The following is a 19,911-nucleotide window of genomic DNA, read 5'->3' on the forward strand; positions in this document are numbered from 1 at the left end:
CTAGATGGGTTTTGAAAGTAGGAAGCAGAGGTTATAAGCAAAATCATAAATCAATACATGGAGGCTTTGCATTGTTTGGCCCAAAAAGAGAAGTATCTCACAGTGGGGGTTCACAGGTCATGAGTGGATTCAGAATTTTTTTTATTTTGCAGTTGGTTAAAGAAGCAGGGCTTTGTCTAAAAACTTAGGGTCAGCAAAAAGGAATGTTAAAGTGTGGCCTTTAGGCGTGACTCTTTTCAGGGTCCTCAGGAGGAAATTTAGAACAAAAAATGATAGAGTTCAGTTCTTACTTCTCCCTTATCTGCATGAGATTTCTGCAACGGTGATCAGCATTTTCCATCTGGTGTGGGTCCAGGTTTCTGAAAAACAACTTAAGAACATATGTTAAGCTATTATCTTTTAGTTTCTATGGGGAACCAAAATACTTTGTGACTCTGACTTGATTGGGAGACTATTGTTTAAGTTCTCAGTATTGTATCTTCTTGCTTATAGGATTGCTCATTTACTTTTCAAGCCTACCTAGGTGCCTGGAATTTCCCTTGAAAGGATGACATTTTTTTAAAAATTTCTATATTTGGGAGGGGGTGCCCAGCAGGCCCCTAAAAAGGATCCCTGGCCTGCTTCAAAAAGAAAGTAGCTGGAACACATGCTTTTACTTCTTCTCCCACCCTACACTCCACTTTAAATAAAAATATAAGATTTTTCAAAAGGCAAAAACTCATAAGGACAAAAATAAAAGGAAAATAGACAACAGCAACCAAATTTGGCAAAGAAAATGAAGAAAGATTAATTTAACTAAAGAAGCAGCGGGGAAGCTGATAACGAGCCTGATTTTTATCTTGTACTCCAAAGAGGCACAAGATCCAGAAACTTCTAGAAGTACATTTGATGGAAAATCCTAAGGCAGGAGGATTGGTTGAAAGCCTGTTAAGAATGGCCTTAGTCTTTAGATGCCTTCCCCAACTCCCAAGTACCCCTCTCCTATCCTGGCAGAAGCCCAGAGTTTCATTCTCTGGAAAGCATGCAATAGAGAGTTATTTGGACTGAGAGCACACAGCTGAATGCAGCAGTACTGCTTTAAAAATGGAAATTAGGGATTTTTGCATACTGAATATTAAGACTGAGAGCCTTCTTCCCCCAGGAAGCTTCAAGAAGCCAGGTAGTCAGGCTTAATAGCCTTCAAATGGGCGGAAAAATCAGGTCCATCTGACCCAATAAAACAGCCAGACCTAAACTTACAGTTAAGACCATAGTCCACAAGCCCCACCTGGGTACACCAAGCTTTTGAACAGCTTTTTAGGGCCACACCCTTTAATATAAACGGACAGCTAAGAGAAAAATGGACACTTGAGGAAGAATCTAATATGCGAGGCTGTCACCAGAAACAAAGAGGGAAATCAGAGAAATAGCACATGTAGAAAGAAGAAAAACCAAAGAGAAACCTATCATTGACATCATTAGCAACAAATATATTGCATTCATGAGGTGAGCAGGGAGTGGATGCTATTACAAAATGACATTCAGAGGGGAAAAAAGAGGCCTTGGAAATTAAGAGTATGGGAGAAATGAAAAAAACTTCAGTACAAATATTGGAAAATAAAGTTAAGGAACATGTCCAGAAATTAGAAGAAAACACATAAATGAAGAATCTAGAATTGATGAGAAAATTATACAGGTTGAGTCCAAATGACACAACATCCAAGTAATAGGGATTACAGAAAGAAAGAGGAAAGAAGCACATCAAATAAATAAATGTATAAATGTCCTAGAAATTATGGATTTATTTCCAAAATGATGGCCCATGCCTATGGATGGAAATACCTGCAGCAAAGTTTATTGTTAAGAGTTCTGAGAACATTGGACAAAGAAGTAATTTTGTAGGGCTCCAGTGCTGGAACAGCAGGGCATTAAGGGGTGTCATACAATGTATTAGAATAATACAAACAATAATCAAATAATCAGAGTAGCATCAGGCTTTTCAGCCACAACTCTGGAAGCTAGGAAGCAATGGAAAAGTGCCTTTAATTTTCTAAAAGGATTGCCAGCCTAGAATTCTTTACTCAGCAGAGTAGTCAATCAAATATGAAAGTAGAAAATGACATTTTCAGCTATACAAGGTTTCAATAAACTCTTCTCCCTTGCACTGTTCTCTAGAAGCTACTAGAGAATGTGCACCACCAACAGTGAGAGAAAGTAAAGGCAGAAACAAGGAGAGTTGGGTTCAGGATACAAGGGCTCTAAGGACGCAAGAGAGAAGAGAAGAGAACCTTGGGTTCCCAGAGTGTGTGGGAAGGAAGTCCCCAAGATCTGTGTGGCAACCCTAGAAAGCAACCAGTCCAGACAGATGAGCAAGCCCTGATAGAATTCCTGATAAGATTGGGTACATTGAGAGAAGATTCATATATCCTGGGAAATATGAGGAGTTGAATTAATAATAAATACAAGAAAACAAAGCAAAAACATCAAAACAACAGATAACTAAAGGAAATACATGTTCTGCAGAAAAGGAAAGAAATCATGGAATGCTATATAACTTATCTCTGGATACTGTTGACATAGTCATGCTAAAATAAATATCAAATGTTGATTAATAAATACCAAAAATTATGACAAAATGGTACTGAGAAAATGGAGGCACAAGAAGGGTATATGAGTTATATGAGTATGTTAGTGGTTATATGTTAGTATGTTAGAGGTGGGAGAAACTAACTTCATCTTTCATAATAGAAAGTAAATAGAAAATGACAAACACCAAAAAATAATTTGGTAGTAATAGTCCTAGGTTATTTAGCCATATGGAAACAGCCAAAAAATTGAAATCAGTTGCATCTGAGGAAGCAAGAAATTGAAGACAGCTCTTTCAGAATCTTGACTCTTTAAATTGGTATATGTATATTTTTGGTACAAAGAAAATAAATTTTAAAAACTAATATAGTAAATTTTTTTGTGTGAATACCAAGAATGTTTATAGACAGCATGAAAAATCTCAATATCGCAATGTTATTAAATCGGAGTCTTGTGATCTGGAATAAAATTTCCAATAACATTGCTTGGCTGGATTGCAGAAGAGCTGTAGATACACATGATGATGATGAATTCTGAACAAGCTTGTAAATGACTCAAATAATGCAGATCGAGACCATCCTGGTCAACATGGTGAAACCCCGTCTCCACTAAAACTACAAAACATTAGCTGGGCATGGTGGCGCGTGCCTGTAATCCCAGCTACTCAGGAGGCTGAGGCAGGAGAATTGCCTGAACCCGGGAGGCGGAGGTTGCGGTGAGCCGAGGTCGCGCCATTGCACTCCAGCCTGGGCAACAAGAGCGAAACTCCGTCTCAAAAAAAAAAGAAAAAAAAAAAAAACACTTGCATTGGAGATACAAGTGATGAGTTTGAATTAAAATCATTTCATAAAATATGAATTTGAAAGAGGCAGTACTAGTATATATCATATAATACAGGATTTAGCATCATTGCTCTTTTTTGTCAAGCTTTCAGTCATGTCTTTGACCAGTTAATTTGAAATTTCAAGGAGATTGGAATTTTAAAGATTTGTGATTGTTTTTTCTATTTCAGAACTTAATAATCTGTTGTTGCCCTTTTCTTCTTAACTACACTCTTGAAGAATTCAATGTCCTTCCCCATCCCCATATGATGTGTTTGCATGGACTTCCAATTTGGAATCATTTCACAGAAGAGAGAAAACTATTTCATGCCTAATAACCTCAGGAGATTTAACCAGCCTTGCCTCTCCCTTTTACTAAACTTCTCTGGGGTTTTATAGCCAGTGACCAGAGCAGAGGTGCCTGTCTCGTAGTTGGTGTTCAATAAATATGTGCTAAATAAATGAATAGTTCTGTAGAGAACTCCAGTCAAATTCCAAGCACTGAGTAAATGCTAGTGTATTCTCATTCAAAGGGTCACTAACTAAGAAGCCTTCATGGGGGAGGCGAGTCAGTGAGTGAGATCAACCCAATGAGGACAGAGGCAGATGGGAAATCAAAGGCTCCATCTAAAGGACATAGTGGGAAACTTAGTCCATGGTTGTTAAACAATAATAACAACAATAAACATTTATGTAGTTCATCCTGTGTGCACTGGTCCAATCTCTTTACATATAATAGCTCACATAATTCTCCCAACAAAAACTATATGGTAAGCACTGTTACTCCTCAACATTTTGCAGATGAGGAAACGAGGGCGCCTAATGACTGTGTGCTCAAGCACATATAGCTAATAAGTGGTAGTGCCAGGATTTTGGACCCGACCATTCTAGCCACCAAGTCCAGACTCTTAATCATGACACCATATTGCCCATCTATTTTTTAAAAAGAAGTCATATATCTATATAGAATCTGCTAATTTATAAGTGTTGGCAACTAAATATTTTTAAAGCACTGTAAGCCAAGCAAAGCATGCCTGGTTTGTGACTTCTTCTCAGGTAGTAGAAAATTAAAACATGTGGCTAGGATACACAAACCATGACTGGGCCACATTTAACATGCATGGTGGTGATGGGCAGGATCTCATACAGATCTGGATGACACACTTCTGGATTCAGCCTCATCACCCCAGTGGACATGACCCTGTGGACTCCATTCAAGTAGAAAGAAAATAATCTAGTGAATGTGAAAATGGCCACATGTCTGTAGATCATGAGAAGTTTGAAACTCCTCTGCAAGCTGTGTGGGTCTGATCAGGAGCTTATAGTGCTATATTCCTCTGTTTGAAGGATGACAGAGATAGGTCTGATGTATTTTGTTGCCTCTATTATTGTTTGGTTATACTGACCATTTCAGTGGAATATGGATTTTTTTTTTTTTAAGTCAAAGGAAACATTGAATGCTATGTGATGGTTACTGAACTCGGCAAAATTCATTGGCAGTTGCTAGAAAAGCTATACTTGCTGGTAATAACAAAGTTTTTATTTTTGTGCCCTATGCCCAGAACAATTTGCAGTTTTAAAATATGACATAACTAGAAATCCTAGATGCTTATATGCCTCTAGGGGCATTCTATCAAATCATTGAATGAAGTTTTAAATTATGAGTTAATTATAGTAAAGAGAATGTTTTGCATTCTTTGCTGGAAGCTAAGAATAATGATTGAATGAAGTACCATTAGCATTTGCTACAGACCAATTTAGACAGTAGGTAAGGTATCGATGTATGTTTTCTTTTTCTTTAAATGTTGTGTTAAGATATTAAGCCATCTGTTCTTGTGCATAAACATTTTCCTGCGATTCAGATGGGATTATGGGATATGATATGGCTGTATGATTATTATGGGGTGATCAGACTGTTTATAACAAAATCTTACTTTAGGGGCCTGTTAATGATCTCTAGAAGGAAATCACTCCAGGCTTCAGGTCGGCAAAACATCTCCTCTCAGAGGCTGTTTTTCACAAATATTGGTATGGTTAATTGTAAGGATCAAATTCCTAAATTAAATGTAAACCTCTAAGTCAAAATGACTTTTTTATTTATATGGACTATAAGTAGTTTCTAGGGTTAATTCTAAATAGGCTCATTTCTAATTGTTTCATATTTTCTAAGAAAATTAATAAAGCCCAAAACTGACCACTGTGTACTATAATAGTTTTATCTATAGATTTAATAAGAGTTACATGTATAGGTTTAGAATATCACCATATATAAAAACTTAGTGAACTAGCAACAAAATATTTACTAAAAATATAAGAGAGAGTCACATTTCAGGAGCTTTCTGAGTATGAATTTGTGAGCAGAATTTAAAGATTTAGAGTCCCTCTAGCAAAAAAATTCCTTGTGGGGGGAAAAAAAGGAACTTTATTGATTAATTGATTGATTGATTGAGACAGAGACTCGCTCCGTTGCCCAGACTAGAGTGCAGTGGTGCCTCAGCTCACTGCAACCTCTGCCTCCTGGGTTAAAGTGATTCTCCTGCCTCAGCCTCCCAAGTAGCTGGGACTACAGGCATGCGCTACCATGCCTGGCTATTTTTTGTATTTTTAATAGAGATGGTGTTTCACCATGTTGGCCAGGCTGGTTGAACTTCAACCCCAGGTGATCTGGCCACCTCAGCCTTCCCCCTATGCTGAGATTACAGGCGTGAGCCACTGTGCCTGGCCAAAAAAAGAGAAGAAGTTTAAATCAGTGATTCTCATCCACTTTACCACTGTACACTGGAGTAATATGGCATATTCCCATCAACGGTGGTGTCTACTCACTATTGGAAGGGAATAGAGGAAGGAGTGACTAAGGGGAGCCCCAGTTGATTTAAATACTCTCCAACTGAGGTACTGACCCTTCAGGTCCTCTCTGGAGAACTGCTTATTAAAATAGATTTAAATCTAATGGCCACTTCTCCAATTGCCTTCTCTAATTACAAATTTAAAGTGGCATTGGTTTAGCTTTTATGTTTGTAAATATTTTAGCACAAACATTTGTATAGCCATAACGTGCATACATGCAAATTCATTTGCTGACCATCTTTGTTTGGCATACAAATGTTACTTGCATTAAATTATTATAAAACAGGGGAAATGTACAACAGGGGGTGAATAATGGATATAAAGATGTGATTATTCTGTCTTCATTATTACAGCACCATCCAGTAGAAAACCAGGAGACCCCCTCGTCATTTCAGATATCAAGAAAGGGAGTGTGGCACACAGGTAAGGAAAATGGATTTTCTGATTCATTTTAAGCCCTCTCTTAATTTAAGCATACATGACACCTTCCATACCAAAAGCAGACCTTTCTAGTGGATCACTGTATTTTCAAAAACTTCCAGTCACTATTAATTGATCATATTTGACATCCCTAGTTGCAATGGCTCCACAGATCTCCTCCTGCATATCAATTTATTTCTGCACAGCTGAAAACATTTCTTAGGATCTTTCATGAGTCTAGCATAGGCTCTCCTTCACTGATCATCTTTCATTCATTTTCTGACCAAAAATAAATAAATAAATAACCCTGAAAGTAGCAGCGCTTATTAGAGATACCCAAACAGAGGTGATAACTGTGCAAGAGTTTTGCTGTTACCAGAATATCTCCTCTGGGCAAGCAAGATTCTTGAGCATCAAAATGTTTGTATCAACTGTTTAGCCCATATACTATCAAAATCAGGAGGTCTCAAAGTTTTTTCATAAATAAAAATATTTTAAATGATTGAGGATACAATATACGACCATTAACTTCATTTTTATTATCTAAATCAAGACTTTAAGAAATTACAATTTATTATCACAATTATTTTATTAAATACTTTTATTTTCTTTTCCTTATGAGACAGAGTGTTGCCTGTGTCACCCGGCTGGAGTGCAGTGGCACAATCTTGGTTCACTGAAACTTCTGCCTCCCAGGTTCAAGTGATTTTCCTGCCTCAGCCTCCCAAGTAGCTGGGATTACAGGCGTGCACCACCATGCATGGCTTATTTTTGTATTTTTACTAGAGACAGGGTTTCGCCATGTTGGCCAGGCTGGTCTCAAACTTCTGACCTTAGGTGATTCACCTGCCTCAGCCTCCCGAAGTGCTGGGATTATAGGTGTGAGCCACTGTGCCCAGCCCAAGAAATACTTTAACGTTCAAAAAGTAGGAAGTAAAACAGGCACAGAAATACAGACATCAGGTGTTCTCACTTATTTGTGGTATTCAAAAATCAAAATAATTGAACTCATGGAGATAGAGAGCAGAAGAAGGCTAGGGAGGGCAGTGGGGGAGTCATTGTATGAGTTTAGGTATGTATGTGCAGGCTCCACTGCCATGTCAAAGAGACATCTAAATACAGTGGATCAAACAAGACAGAAGTTTCTCTTTAATAACACTTGGGAGATAGGAAGGCAGTCCAGGGCTGTGCGAGCCATCCCAGCAGCTTGTCAGTTATTACCATTTCTAAAAAAAAAAAAAAAATTGGTAGGTATATAGTTGGTATATATATTTATAGATACAAGAGATATTTTGATACAGGCATGCAATGCATAGTAATTACATCATGGAAAATAGGGTATCCGTCCCCTCAAGCTTTTATCCTTTGTGTTACAAACAATCCAATTATACTCTGTTAGTTACTTTTAAGTGTGCAAATAAATTATTATTGACTATAGTCACTCAGTTGTGCTATCAAATACTAGGTTTTATTCATTCTACTTTTTTTGTACCCATTAACCATCCCTACTTCTCTACCCTGACCCCCCCCCACAATACCCTTCCTAGCCTCTGGTAACCATCCTTCTACTCTCTATCTCCATGAGTTCAATTATTTTGATTTTTAAATATCACAAATAAGTGAGAACATGTGATATTTGTATTTCTGTGTCTGGTTTATTTCACTGAACATAATGACCTCCAGTTCCATCCATGGCGTTGCAAATGACAGGATCTCATTCTTTTTTATGGCTGAATGGAACTCTGTTGTATATATGTACCACATTTCTTTTATCCATTTATCTTTCAATGGACACTTATGTTGCCTTCAAATCTTGGCTATTGTGAACAGTGCTGCAGTAAACGTAGGAGTGCAGATATCTCTTCAGTACACTGATTTCCTTTCTTTTGTGTATGTACCCTGCAGTCGGATTGCTGGATCATATGGTAGCTCTATTTTTAGTTATTTGAGGAACCTCCAGCTGTTCTCCATAGCAGTTGTACTAATTTACACTCCCATCAACAGTGTACCAGGGTTCCCTTTCCTCGGCATTCTCTCCAGCATTTGTTATTGCCTGTCTTTTGGATATAAAACATTTTAACTGGGATCAGATATCTCATTGTAGTTTTGATTTGCAGTTCTCTGATGACCACTGATGTTGAGCATCTTTTGTTATGCCTGTTAGCCATTTGTATGTCTTCTGAGAAATGACTATGCAAATATTTTGCCCATTTTTTAATAGGATTACTAGATTTTTTTTTTCCTGTAGACTTGTTTGAGCTCCTTATATATTCTGGTGATTAATCCCTTGTCAGATGTGCAGTTTGCAAGTATGTTATCCTGTTCTGTGAGTTGTCTCTTCACTTTGTTGACTTTTTTCCTTTGCTATGAAAAAAAAGCTTTTTAACTTGTTAGGATCTCATTTGTCCATTTTGCTTAGGTTGCGTGTGCTTGTGGGGTATTACTCAAGACATAACTGCCTAGACCAACGTCCTGGAGAGTTTCCTCAATTTTTTTTTCTTGTGGTAGTGTCATAGTTTGAAGTCTTAGATTTAAGTTGTTAATGTGTTTTGATTTGACTTTTATATATGGCCAGAGATAGCTGTCTAGTTTTATTCTTCTGCATATTGATATCCTGTATTCCCAGCACCAATTATTGAAGAGACTTTTTTCCCCAATGTATGTTCTAGGCACCTTTGTCAAAAATGAGTTCGCTGTAACTATGTGGACTTGTTTCTAGGTTCTCTATTCTCTTCCATTGGTCTATGTGTGTGTTTTTATGATAGTACCATGTTGTTTGGGTTACTAGAGCTCTGTAGTATAATTTGAAGTTAGATAATGAGATTCTTCCAGTTTTATTTTTTGCTCAGGATAGCATTGGCTATTCTAGGTCTTTTGTGGTTCAGGATAAATTTTAGGATAGTGTTTTCTATTTCCGTGAGGACTGTCACTGGTATTTTGATACAGATAGCATTGAATCTATTGATTGCTCTGGGTAATATGGACATTTTAACAATATTGATACTTCTAGTTTATAAACATGTAGTATTTTTTTTTGTTTGTGTCCTCTTCAGTTTCTTTCATCAATGTTTTGCAGTTTTCATTGTAGAGATCTTTTACTTATTTCATTAATTCCTAAGTATTTGATTTTATTTGTGGTTCTTGTAAATGCGATCACTTCTTTAATTTCTCTTTCAGATTGTTCACTGTTGGCAAATATAAATGCTACTTATTTTTATATTATTGATTTTGAAGACTGCAACTTTACTGAATTTTTTTTGTCAGTTCTAATAGTTTTTTGTGTAGTCTTCAGGTTTTTCCAAATATAAGATCATGTTATCTACAAACAAAGATAATTTGACTTCTTCCTTTCCAATTTAAATACACTTTTATCTTTCTCTTGTGGTATTGCTCTAGCTAGGACTTCAGTACTGTGCTGAATAACAGTGATGACAGTGAGCATCTTTGTTGTGTCCCAGATCTTACAGGAACAGCTTTCAGTTTTTTCCCATTCAGTATGATACTAGCAGCAGCTCTGTTATATATGGCTTTTATTATGTTGAGGTATGTTTCTTCTATACCTAGTTTTTTGAGGATTTTTATCATGAAGGGAATTGAAAAAATTGAAAAAATTTAATTTTTTCAAATGATTTTTCAGCATCAATAGAAATGATCATATGGTTTTTGTTTTTTATTCTGTTGATATGATGTGTCTCACTGATTGATTTGCATAGCTTGCAGCATCTTGAATCCCTGGGTTGTGATCCAACTTGGCTGTGATGAATCGCCTTTTTAATGTATTGTTGAATTCAGTTTGCTAGTACTTTGTTAAAGATTTTTGTATCAGTATCCATCAGAGATTTGGGCCCATAGTTTTTGTTTTCTTTGTGGGTGTGTGTGGGTTGCGTGTGTGTCTTTGTCTGGTTTTGTTATCATGGTAATACTGGCTTCATAGAATGAGTTTGGAAGTATTTCCTCCTCCTCTATTTTTCAGAATAGTTTGAGCAGGATTGGTATTAGTTCTTTAAATGTTTGGTAGAATTCAGTGAAGCCAAGCTTTGCTTTACTTAGAGACCTTTTATTATGACTTCAATCTTGTCACTTATTGTTGGTCTGTTCAGGTTTTGAGTTTCACATAGTTCAATCTTGGTACATTGTATAAGTCTAGGAATTTATCCATTTCATCAAGATTTTCTAATTTATTGCCATATAGTTGCTCATAGGAGCCACTAATGATCTTTTGAATTTCTGTGGTATCAGTTGTAATGCCTCCTTTTTCATCTTTGAGTTTATTTAGTTGAGTCTTTTGTTGTTGTTGTTTTGGCTAAAGTTTTGTCCATTTTGTTCACCTTTTTAAAAACTTTGTTTCATTGATCTTTGTATTGTTTTCTTCATTTCAAATTCATTTATTTTTGCTCTGACCTTTATTATTTATTTTCTTCTACTAATTTTGGGTTCAGTTTGCTATTGCTTTTCTGATTCTTTAAGATGGATTGTTAGATTACTTATTTGAAGTTTTTCTTCTTTTTTGATGTAGGCACTTACAGCTACTAATTTCCTGCTTAGTGCTGCTTTTGCTATATTCCATAGGCTTTGCTATGTTGTATTTCCATTATTACTTGTTTCAAGAAATTTTTAACTTTACTTGTTAATTTCTTCATTGGCCCATAGCTTACTCAGAAGCATATTGTTTCATTTCCATATGTGTGTATAGTTTACAAAATTCCGCTTGTTATTTTTTTTCTTCAACTTTTAAGTTCCAGGGTACATGAGCAGGATGTGCAGGTTTATTACATAGGTAAACGTGTGTCATGGTTTGCTGCACAGATCAACCTGTCATTAGGTATTAACCGCAGGATCCATTGGCTGTTCTTTCTGATGCTCTCCCCACCATCACCCAACCCATGACAGGCCCCAGTGTGTGTTGTTGCTTCCAATGTGTCCATTTGCTATCATCATTCAGCTCCCACTTATAAGTGATAACATGCAGTGTTTTCTGTTTTTTGTGTTAATTTGCTGAGGATAAAAGCTTCCAACTCTATCCATGTCCCTGCAAAGGACATGATCTCATTCCTTTTCATGACTGCATAGTATTCCATAGTGTGTATCTATCACACTTTCTTTATCCAGTCTACCATTAATGGGCATTTGGGTTGATTCCAGTTCTTTGCTATTGTGAATAGTGTTGCAATGGACATATGCGTGCTTGCATCTTTATAATAGAATAATTTACATTTCTTTGGGTATATATCCAGTAATAGGATAACAGGGTCAAATGGTTTTTCTGCTTCTAGATCTTTGAGGAATTGCCACACTGTCTTTCACAATGGCTGACCTAAATTACATTCTCACCAACAATGTAAAAACATTCTTTTTTCTCTGTAACCTCACCAATATCTGTTGTTTCTTGACTTCTTCATAATTGGCATTCTGACCGACATCAGATGATATTTCATTATGGTTTTGTTTTGTATTTCTCTAATGATCAGTGATGTTAAGCTTTTTCTCATATGTTTGTTGGCTGCATATATGTCTTCTTTTGAGAAGTGAAGTTCCTTGTGGATTCTGGATATTAGAACTTGGTCAGATGGATAGATTGTGAAAATTTCCTCCTATTCTTTATATATATATATACACATATATACACACATATATGTGTATATATATACACACATACATGTATACATATATATGTATGTATGTATATACATATATACATGTATATATATACACATATACATATATACATGTATATATATACACATATACATATATACATATGTGGGTATATATATACCCACATATATATAATATATATAATAATATAATATACACACAAATATATATACACATATATGTGTGTGTATATATATATGTGTGTGTGTGTGTATATATAGTTACGGTTTAGGTTCTGGGGTACATGGGCAGAACATGCAGGATTGTTGCATAGGTACCTACATGGCAATGTGGTTTGCTGCCTCTATCCCCCCGTCACATATATCTAGCATTTCTCCCCATGTTATCCCTCCCCAATCTCCCTAACCCCACTGTCCCTCCCCTATTCCCCCCAACAGACCTCAGTATGTGATGCTTCCCTCCCTGTGTCCATGTGTTCTTATTGTTCAACACTCGCCTATGAGTGAGAACATGTGGTGTTTGATTTTCTGTTCTTGTGTCAGTTTGCTGAGAATGATGGTTTCTAGTTTCATCCATGTCCCTACAAAGGACACAAACTCATCCTTTTTTATGACTGCCTAGTATTCCATGGTGTATATGTGCCACATTTTCCTTGTCCAGTCTATCATCAATGGGCGTTTGGGTTGGTTCCATGTCTTTGCTATTGTAAACAGTGCCACAGTGAACTCAGAGAAGTTTGTTATTACCCACCTTCTGAAGCCTGTTTCTGTCAATTCATCAGACTCATTTTCTATCCATCTTTGTTCCCTTGCTGGTGAGGAGTTGTGATCCCTTGGAGGAGAGGCATTCTGGTTTTGAGTGTTTTCGTCCTTTGTGTGCTAGTTTCTTCCCATCTTTGTGGATTTATCTACCTGTGGTCTTTGTAGTTGGTGACTTTTCGATGGGGTCTCTGAGTAGACATGCTTTTTGTTGATGATGAAGTTATTTATTTCTGTTTTTTAGTTTTCCTTCTAACAGTCAGGCCCCTCTGCTATAGGACTGCTGGAGGTCCACTCCAGAACCTGCTTGCCTGGGAATCACCTGCAGCAGCTGCAGAACAGTAAAAGTTTCTGCCTGTTTGTTCTTCTGTTATCTTAGTCCCTGAAGGATACCCACCAGATGTCAGCCTGAGCTTTCGTTTATGAAGTGTCTCTTTGGATATACGGGGGTCAGGGAGTTGCTTGAGGAGACAGTCTGACCCTCATAGGAGCTCAAGTGCTGAACTGTGAGCTCTGTTGTTACATTCAGAGCTGCTGGGCAGGTACATTTAAGTCTGCTGCAGCAGAACTCTTTATGCCTTTTTTTCAGGTGCTCTGTCTTGGGAAGGTGGGGCTTTATTTATAAGTTTGTGATGTGCTGCTGCCTTTTTTCACAGCTGCCCTGCCAAGCAAGGAGATAGACTAGTCACAGTCTGACAGCAGAGGTGTTGCTGAGCTGCCGTGGGCTGTGCCCAGCTATAGCTCTGTAAACAAAACCACAGTTCTAACTATAGCTCTATAAACAAAACCACAAGGAAGTTCAGCTGCTCTGTGCACTTCCTTGTGGTTTTGTTTATAGAGGTATAGTTAGAGCTGCCTTGGTAATGGCGGTATGCCTCAGTAATGGTGGATTGCCTCAGTAATGGCAGACTACCTCTGTAATGGCAAACTGCCTCTGTAGTGGTGGACTGCCTCAGTAATGGCGGATGCTCTACCCCCCACAGAGCTGGACCATCCCGGATCCAACTGTGCTTGCTGTGAAACTCTCAATCCAGAACGTTTCAGATTGCTGGTCTTTGTAGAGTTGGGACCTGCCAAGCCGGATCACCTGGCTCCCTGTTTCAGCCCCCTTTTATCAGTTGAATGGGCGGCTCTGTCTCCCAGGCATTCCAGGTGCCAGTTGAAACGGCCACCCAGATTTGTGTGAGTTTTGTGCAGAGACCCGCTGTGCCGGCTGAAACGTTGTGCTGGAAACTCATGGCACTTTTCAGCCCGGGAATCTCCTGGTCTGTGGACTATAATAACTCGTTTGGAAATGCAGTGATCATTTACCCCCTGCATTGTTCTCCCTGGGAACTGCCCTCCAGAGCTGTTCTTATTTGGCCATCTTGGATCACTGTGTCTCCTCCCATTGTTAGGTTGTTGTCTGATGACAGTTTCTTTTGCTCTGCAGATGCTCTTTAGTTTAACTAGATCTCATTTTTCAATGTTTGCTTTTGTTGCCATTGCTTAATTTTTTTTTTTTTTAAGACAGTCTTGCTGTGTCACGCAGGCTGGAGTGCAATGGCAGGATCTTGGCTCACTGCAACCTCCACTTCCTGGGTTCAAGCAATTCTCCTGCCTCAGCCTCTTGAGTAGCTGAGATTACAGGTGTGTGCCACCATGCCTGGCTAATTTTTGTACTTTTATTAGAGACGGGGTTTCACATGTTGGTCTGGCTGGTCTTGAACTCCTGACCTTGTGATCTTCCTGCCTCAGCCTCCCAAAGTACTAGGATTACAGGCATGAGCCACCATGCCCGGCCTTTGTTGCCATTGATTTTGGCATTTTTGTCATGAAATCTTTGTCTGTGCCTATGTCCTTAATGGTATTGTCTAGATTTTCTTCTGGTTTTAATAGTTTTGGGATTTACATTTCAGTATTTAATCCATCTTATTTCATTTATTTTATTTTGTTTATATTTATTTTATTTTTTATACGGTGTAAGGAAGTGGTCCAGTTTAAATTTTCTGCATATGGTTAGCCACTTCTCCCAGTGCCATTTATTAATCCTTTTCTCATTGCTTGTTTTTGTCAGGTTTGTTGATGATCAGATGGTTATGGGTGTGTGGTCTTATTTCTGAGTTGTGTATTCTGCTCTTTGGTCTATATGTCTGTTTTTGTACCAGCACCATGCTCTTTTGGTTACTGTAGGGTTGTAGTATAGTTTGAATTTGGGTAGCATGATGTCTCAAGCTTTGTTCTTGTAGCTTCGGATTGATTTGGCTATGTGGGCTCTTTTTTTATTCCCTATGAATTTTGAAATAGTTTTTGTTCCTAATTCTGAGAAAAATGACAATGGTAGTTTATTGGGCATGGCATTGTATATATAAATTGCTTTAGGCAATATGATCATTTTCACGATATTGATTCTTTCTATCCATTAGCATGGAATGTGTTTCAATTTGTTTGTGTCCTCTCTGATTTCTTTGAGCAGTGGTTTGTAGTTCTCCCTGTAGAGGTTCTTCACTTCTCTTATTAGCTGTATTCCTAGGTATTTTATTCTCTTTGTAGCAGTTGTGAATGGGAGTTCATTGATTACTTGGCTCTCTGCTTGCCTGTTGTTGGTGTATGAGAATGCTAGTGATTTTTGCATGTTGGTCTTGCATGCTGAGACTTTGCTAAAGTTGCTTATCAGCTTAAGAAGCTTTTGGGCTGATACAGTGGGGTTTTCTAGATATAAGATCATGTCATCTGCAAAAACAATTTGATTTTCTCTCTTCCAATTTGAATATCCTTTATTATTATTATTATTATTTGAGACGGAGTCTCACTCCATCACCAGGCGCCAGGCTGGACTGCAGTGGCGTGACCTTGGCTCACTGCAACCTCCGCCTGCCAGGTTCAAGCAATTCTCCTGCCTCAGCCTCCCCAGTAGCTGGGACTGCAGGTGCACACCACCACGCCCAGCTAATTTTTTTGTATTTTTAGTAGAGACGGGGTTTCAACATGTTGGCCAGGATGGTCTCGATCTCTTGACCTCGTGATCCTCCTGCCTCAGCCTCCCAAAGTGCTGGGATTACAGGTGTGATCCACCACGCCCGGCCTCCTTTATTATGATTTATCTTGCCTGATTGGCCTGGTCAGAACTTCCAGTGTATTATGTTGAATAGGAGTGGTGAGAGGGCATCCTTGTTTTGTGTCAGTTTTCAAGGTGAATGCTTCCAGCTTTTGCCCATTCCATATGATATTGGCTGTGGGTTTGTCATATATGGCTCTTATTATCTTGAGGTATGTTCCTTCAACGCCTAGATTATTGAGAGTTTTTAAATGAGGGGATGTTGAATTTTATTGAAGGCCATTTCTGCATCTCTTGAGATAATTATGTGGTTTTTATCTTTAGTTCTATTTATGTAATGAATCACATTTATTGATTCATCTATATGTTGAACCATTCTTGCATCATAGGGATGAAACCAACTCAATCATGGTGGATAAACATATTGATGGGCTGCTGGATTCAGTTTGCCAGTATTTTATTGGGGATTTTTGCATCCACATTTATCAAGGATATAGCCCAACGTTTTTTTCTTGTTGTCGTACATCTCTGCCAGGTTTTGGTATCAAGATGATACTGACCTCACAAAAAGTTAGGTATAAGTCCCTCCTTTTCAATTGTTTGGAATAGTTTCAGAAGAAATAGTATCAGCTCCTCTTTGTACCTCTGGTAGAATTCAGCTGTAAATCCATGTGGTCCTTGGATTTTTTTTTTTATTGGTAGCCTATTTATTACTGTCTCAATTTCAGAACTCATTATTGGTCTCTTTGTTCTCATTAGTTTCAAAGAACTTCTTGACTTCTGCCTTAATTTTATTATTCACCCAAGAGTCATTCAGGAGCAGGTTGTTCAGTTTCCAAGTAGTAGTGTGGTTTAGAGTGAATTTCTTAATCTTGAGCTTAATTTGATTATGCTGTGGTCTGAGAGACTGTTATGATTTCAGTTATTTTACATTTGCTGAGGAATGTTTTACTTCCAATTATGTGACCAATTTTAGAGTAGGTGTCATGTGGCAATGAGAAGAATGTATGTTCTATTGTTTGGGGGTGGAGAGTTCTGTAGATATCTGTCAGGTCCATTTGATCCAGAGCTGACTTCAGGTCCTGAAGAGCTTGGTTAATTGTCTGTCTCAGTGATCTGTCTAATATTGTCAGTGGGGTGTTACAATCTCCCACTATCACTGTGTGGGAGTGTAAGTCTCTTTGTAGTTCTCTAAGAACTTGCTGTATAAATCTAAGTGCTTCTTTTTTGGGTGCATATATATTTAGGATAGTCAGCCCTTCTTGTTGAATTGAAGCTTTTTTTTAATCTTTGTTGGTTTAAAGTCTATTTTATCAGAAACTAGGAGTACAAGCCCTGCTTTTTCAGTTTTTTATTGCTTGGTATGTTTTCCTCTATCACTTTAAGGTATCTTAAAGACAACATACCAATTGGTCTTGGCTCTCTCTTTTTATCTGGTTTGCTATCCTGTGTCTTATAACTTGGACATTTAGCCTGTTTACATTTAAGGTTAGTGTTGTCATGTGTTAATTTAATTCTGTCATCAGGATGCTAGCTGGTTATTTTGCAAACTTGCTTATTTGGCTGCTTCATAGTGTCACTGGTCTGTGTATTTCAGTGTTTTTGTAGTGACTGGTAATGGTTTTTCCTTTCCATATTTAGTGCAAGGTAGGCCTGGTGGTGGTGGTGAATTCCCTCAGAATTCACTTGTCTGAAAAGGATCTTATTTCTCCTTTGCTTATGAAGTTTAGTTTGGCCAGATATGAAATTTTGGGTTGGAAATTGTTTTCTTTAAGAATGTTGAATATTGGCCCACAATCTCTTCTGGCGTGTAGAGTTTCTGCTGAGAAGTTTGCTGTTAGTCTGATGGGCTTCTGTTTGTAGGCAACCTGGCTTTTCTTTCTGGCTATACCTAACGTTTTTTCTTTCATTTTGACCTTGGAAAATCCAATGATTATGTGCCTTGGGGTTGATCCTCTCCTGTAGTATTTTACTGGATTTCCTAAATTTGAATCCAGTTCTCTGGATTTCCTAAATTTGAATGTTGGCCTATCTTGCTAGGGTGGAAAGTTCTCCTGGATTATGTTCTGAAGTATGTTTTCCATCTTGGTTCCGTTCTCCCTGTCTCCTTCAGGTACTCCATCCAATCAGTCATAGATTTGGTCTTTCTACATAGTCCCATAGTTCTTAGAGGTTTTATTCATTCTTTTTCAATTTTTTTTCTGTATTCTTATCTGCCTATTTCAGAAAGATAGTCTTCAACTCTGAGATTCTTTGTTCCACTTAGTCTGTTTGGCTATGGATACTTGTGATTGCATTGTGAAGTTATCATGTTGTGTTTTCCAGCTCTATCAGGTTGTTTATGTTCTCACTAAACTGACTATTCTGGTTATCAGCTCCTGTAATGTTTTATTATGATTCTTAGCTTCTTTGCATTGGGTTAGAACATGCTCCTTTAGTTCAGTGAAGTTCATTATTACCCACCTTCTGAAGCCTGCTTCTGCCAATTCAGCCCTGTCAGCCCCAGCCCAGTTCTGTGCCCTTGCTGAAGAAGTGTTGTAGTTATTCAGAGGAGAAGAGGCACTCTGGCTTTTTGAGTTTTCAGCAGTTTCCTGTTGATTCTTTCTCAGCTTTGTGGGCTTATCTACCTCCAATCTTTGAGGTATAGGCCTGTAACTGGGGTTTTTGTGGGATCTTTTTGTTGATGATGTTACTGTTGTTGCTTTCTGCTTCTTTTTCTTTTAACAGTCAGGTCCCCCTTCTGTAGTGCTGTTGTGTTTTGCTGGGGGTCCACTCCAGACCCCCAGCCTGGGTCCCTTCTGTACTTGGATGTATTACCAACAAAGGCTGCAAAACAGCAAAGATGGAAGCCTGCCTCTTCCTCTAGGAGCTCTGTCCCAGGGGGGTACTGACCTGATGCCAACCCGGAGACCTGGAGACCCCTGTTGGCAGGTCGCGCCCAGTCAGGAGGAATGGTATCGGTAACCTGGTTAAAGAAGCAGTCTGGCTGCCCCTTGACAATGCAGGTGCACTGTACTTTGGGGAACCACCCTCATCCAGACCGCCCAGACTCCAGAGTCAGCAGACAGGAAAGGCTGAGTCAACTGAACCAGAGAGACTGCGGTACCCCTTCCCACAAGGGGCTCCATCCCAAGAAGATCAGAGTTCTGTCTGTAAAACCCTGGTTGTAGTTGCTGAAATTCCTTCAGGTGGTCTGTAAGTTTCTTGTAATTGAATATTGTTATTTTTCTCTATGTTTGGGAAGTTGTCTGTTATTATCCCTTTGAATAAAATTTCTAGCCCTACCTCTCTCTCTACCTCGTCTTTAAAACCTGTAACTCTTAGTTTTGCCCTTGTGAGGCTATTTTTTAGATCTTGTAGGTGTGCTTCATTGTTTTTTGTTTGTTTGTTTTGAGACAGAGTCTCACTCTGATGCCCAGGCTGGGTGCAGTGGTGTGAACTTGGCTTCCCGGTTCAAGCAATTCTGCCTCAGCCTCCCAAGTAGCTAGGATTACAGGCACATGCCACCACGTCCAACTAATTTTTTCGTACTTTTAGTATAGACGGGGTTTCACCATGTTGGCCAGGCTGGTCTCGAACTCCTGACCTCAGGAGATCTACCCACCTCAGCCTCCCAAAGTGCTGAGATTACAGACATGAGCCACAACACCCAGCCCAGTTTTTTTTGGTAATTCTTTTTTCTCTCGTCTTCTCTGGCTGTATATTTTCAAATATCCTGTCTTCAAGCTTACTAATTCTTTCTTCTTCTTGTTCAATTCTGTTGTTAAGAGACTCTGGCCAGTGACTCATCCCTATAATCCCGCACTGTGCGAGGCCAAGGTGGGGGAGTCACGAGGTCAGACGTTTG

General features: G+C 38.4%; 1 protein-coding gene across 13 annotated transcripts in view; it reads left to right on the forward strand.

Moving 5' to 3' along the window:
• Positions 1-19,911, forward strand: part of GRIP1 (glutamate receptor interacting protein 1) — a 702,506-nt gene that overhangs the window by 619,498 nt on the left and 63,097 nt on the right. For all 13 annotated transcript variants that reach the window (XM_032284375.1, XM_032284413.1, XM_032284348.1 and 10 more), the window contains one exon: positions 6,587-6,656. In XM_032284375.1, coding sequence (XP_032140266.1) covers positions 6,587-6,656 — 70 coding nt within the window. The remainder of the gene's footprint in view (positions 1-6,586; positions 6,657-19,911) is intronic.

This window comes from Sapajus apella, unplaced genomic scaffold, assembly GCF_009761245.1.
Source record: "Sapajus apella isolate SASKATOON/1434 unplaced genomic scaffold, GSC_monkey_1.0 scaffold2, whole genome shotgun sequence".
Taxonomy (NCBI): domain Eukaryota; kingdom Metazoa; phylum Chordata; class Mammalia; order Primates; family Cebidae; genus Sapajus; species Sapajus apella.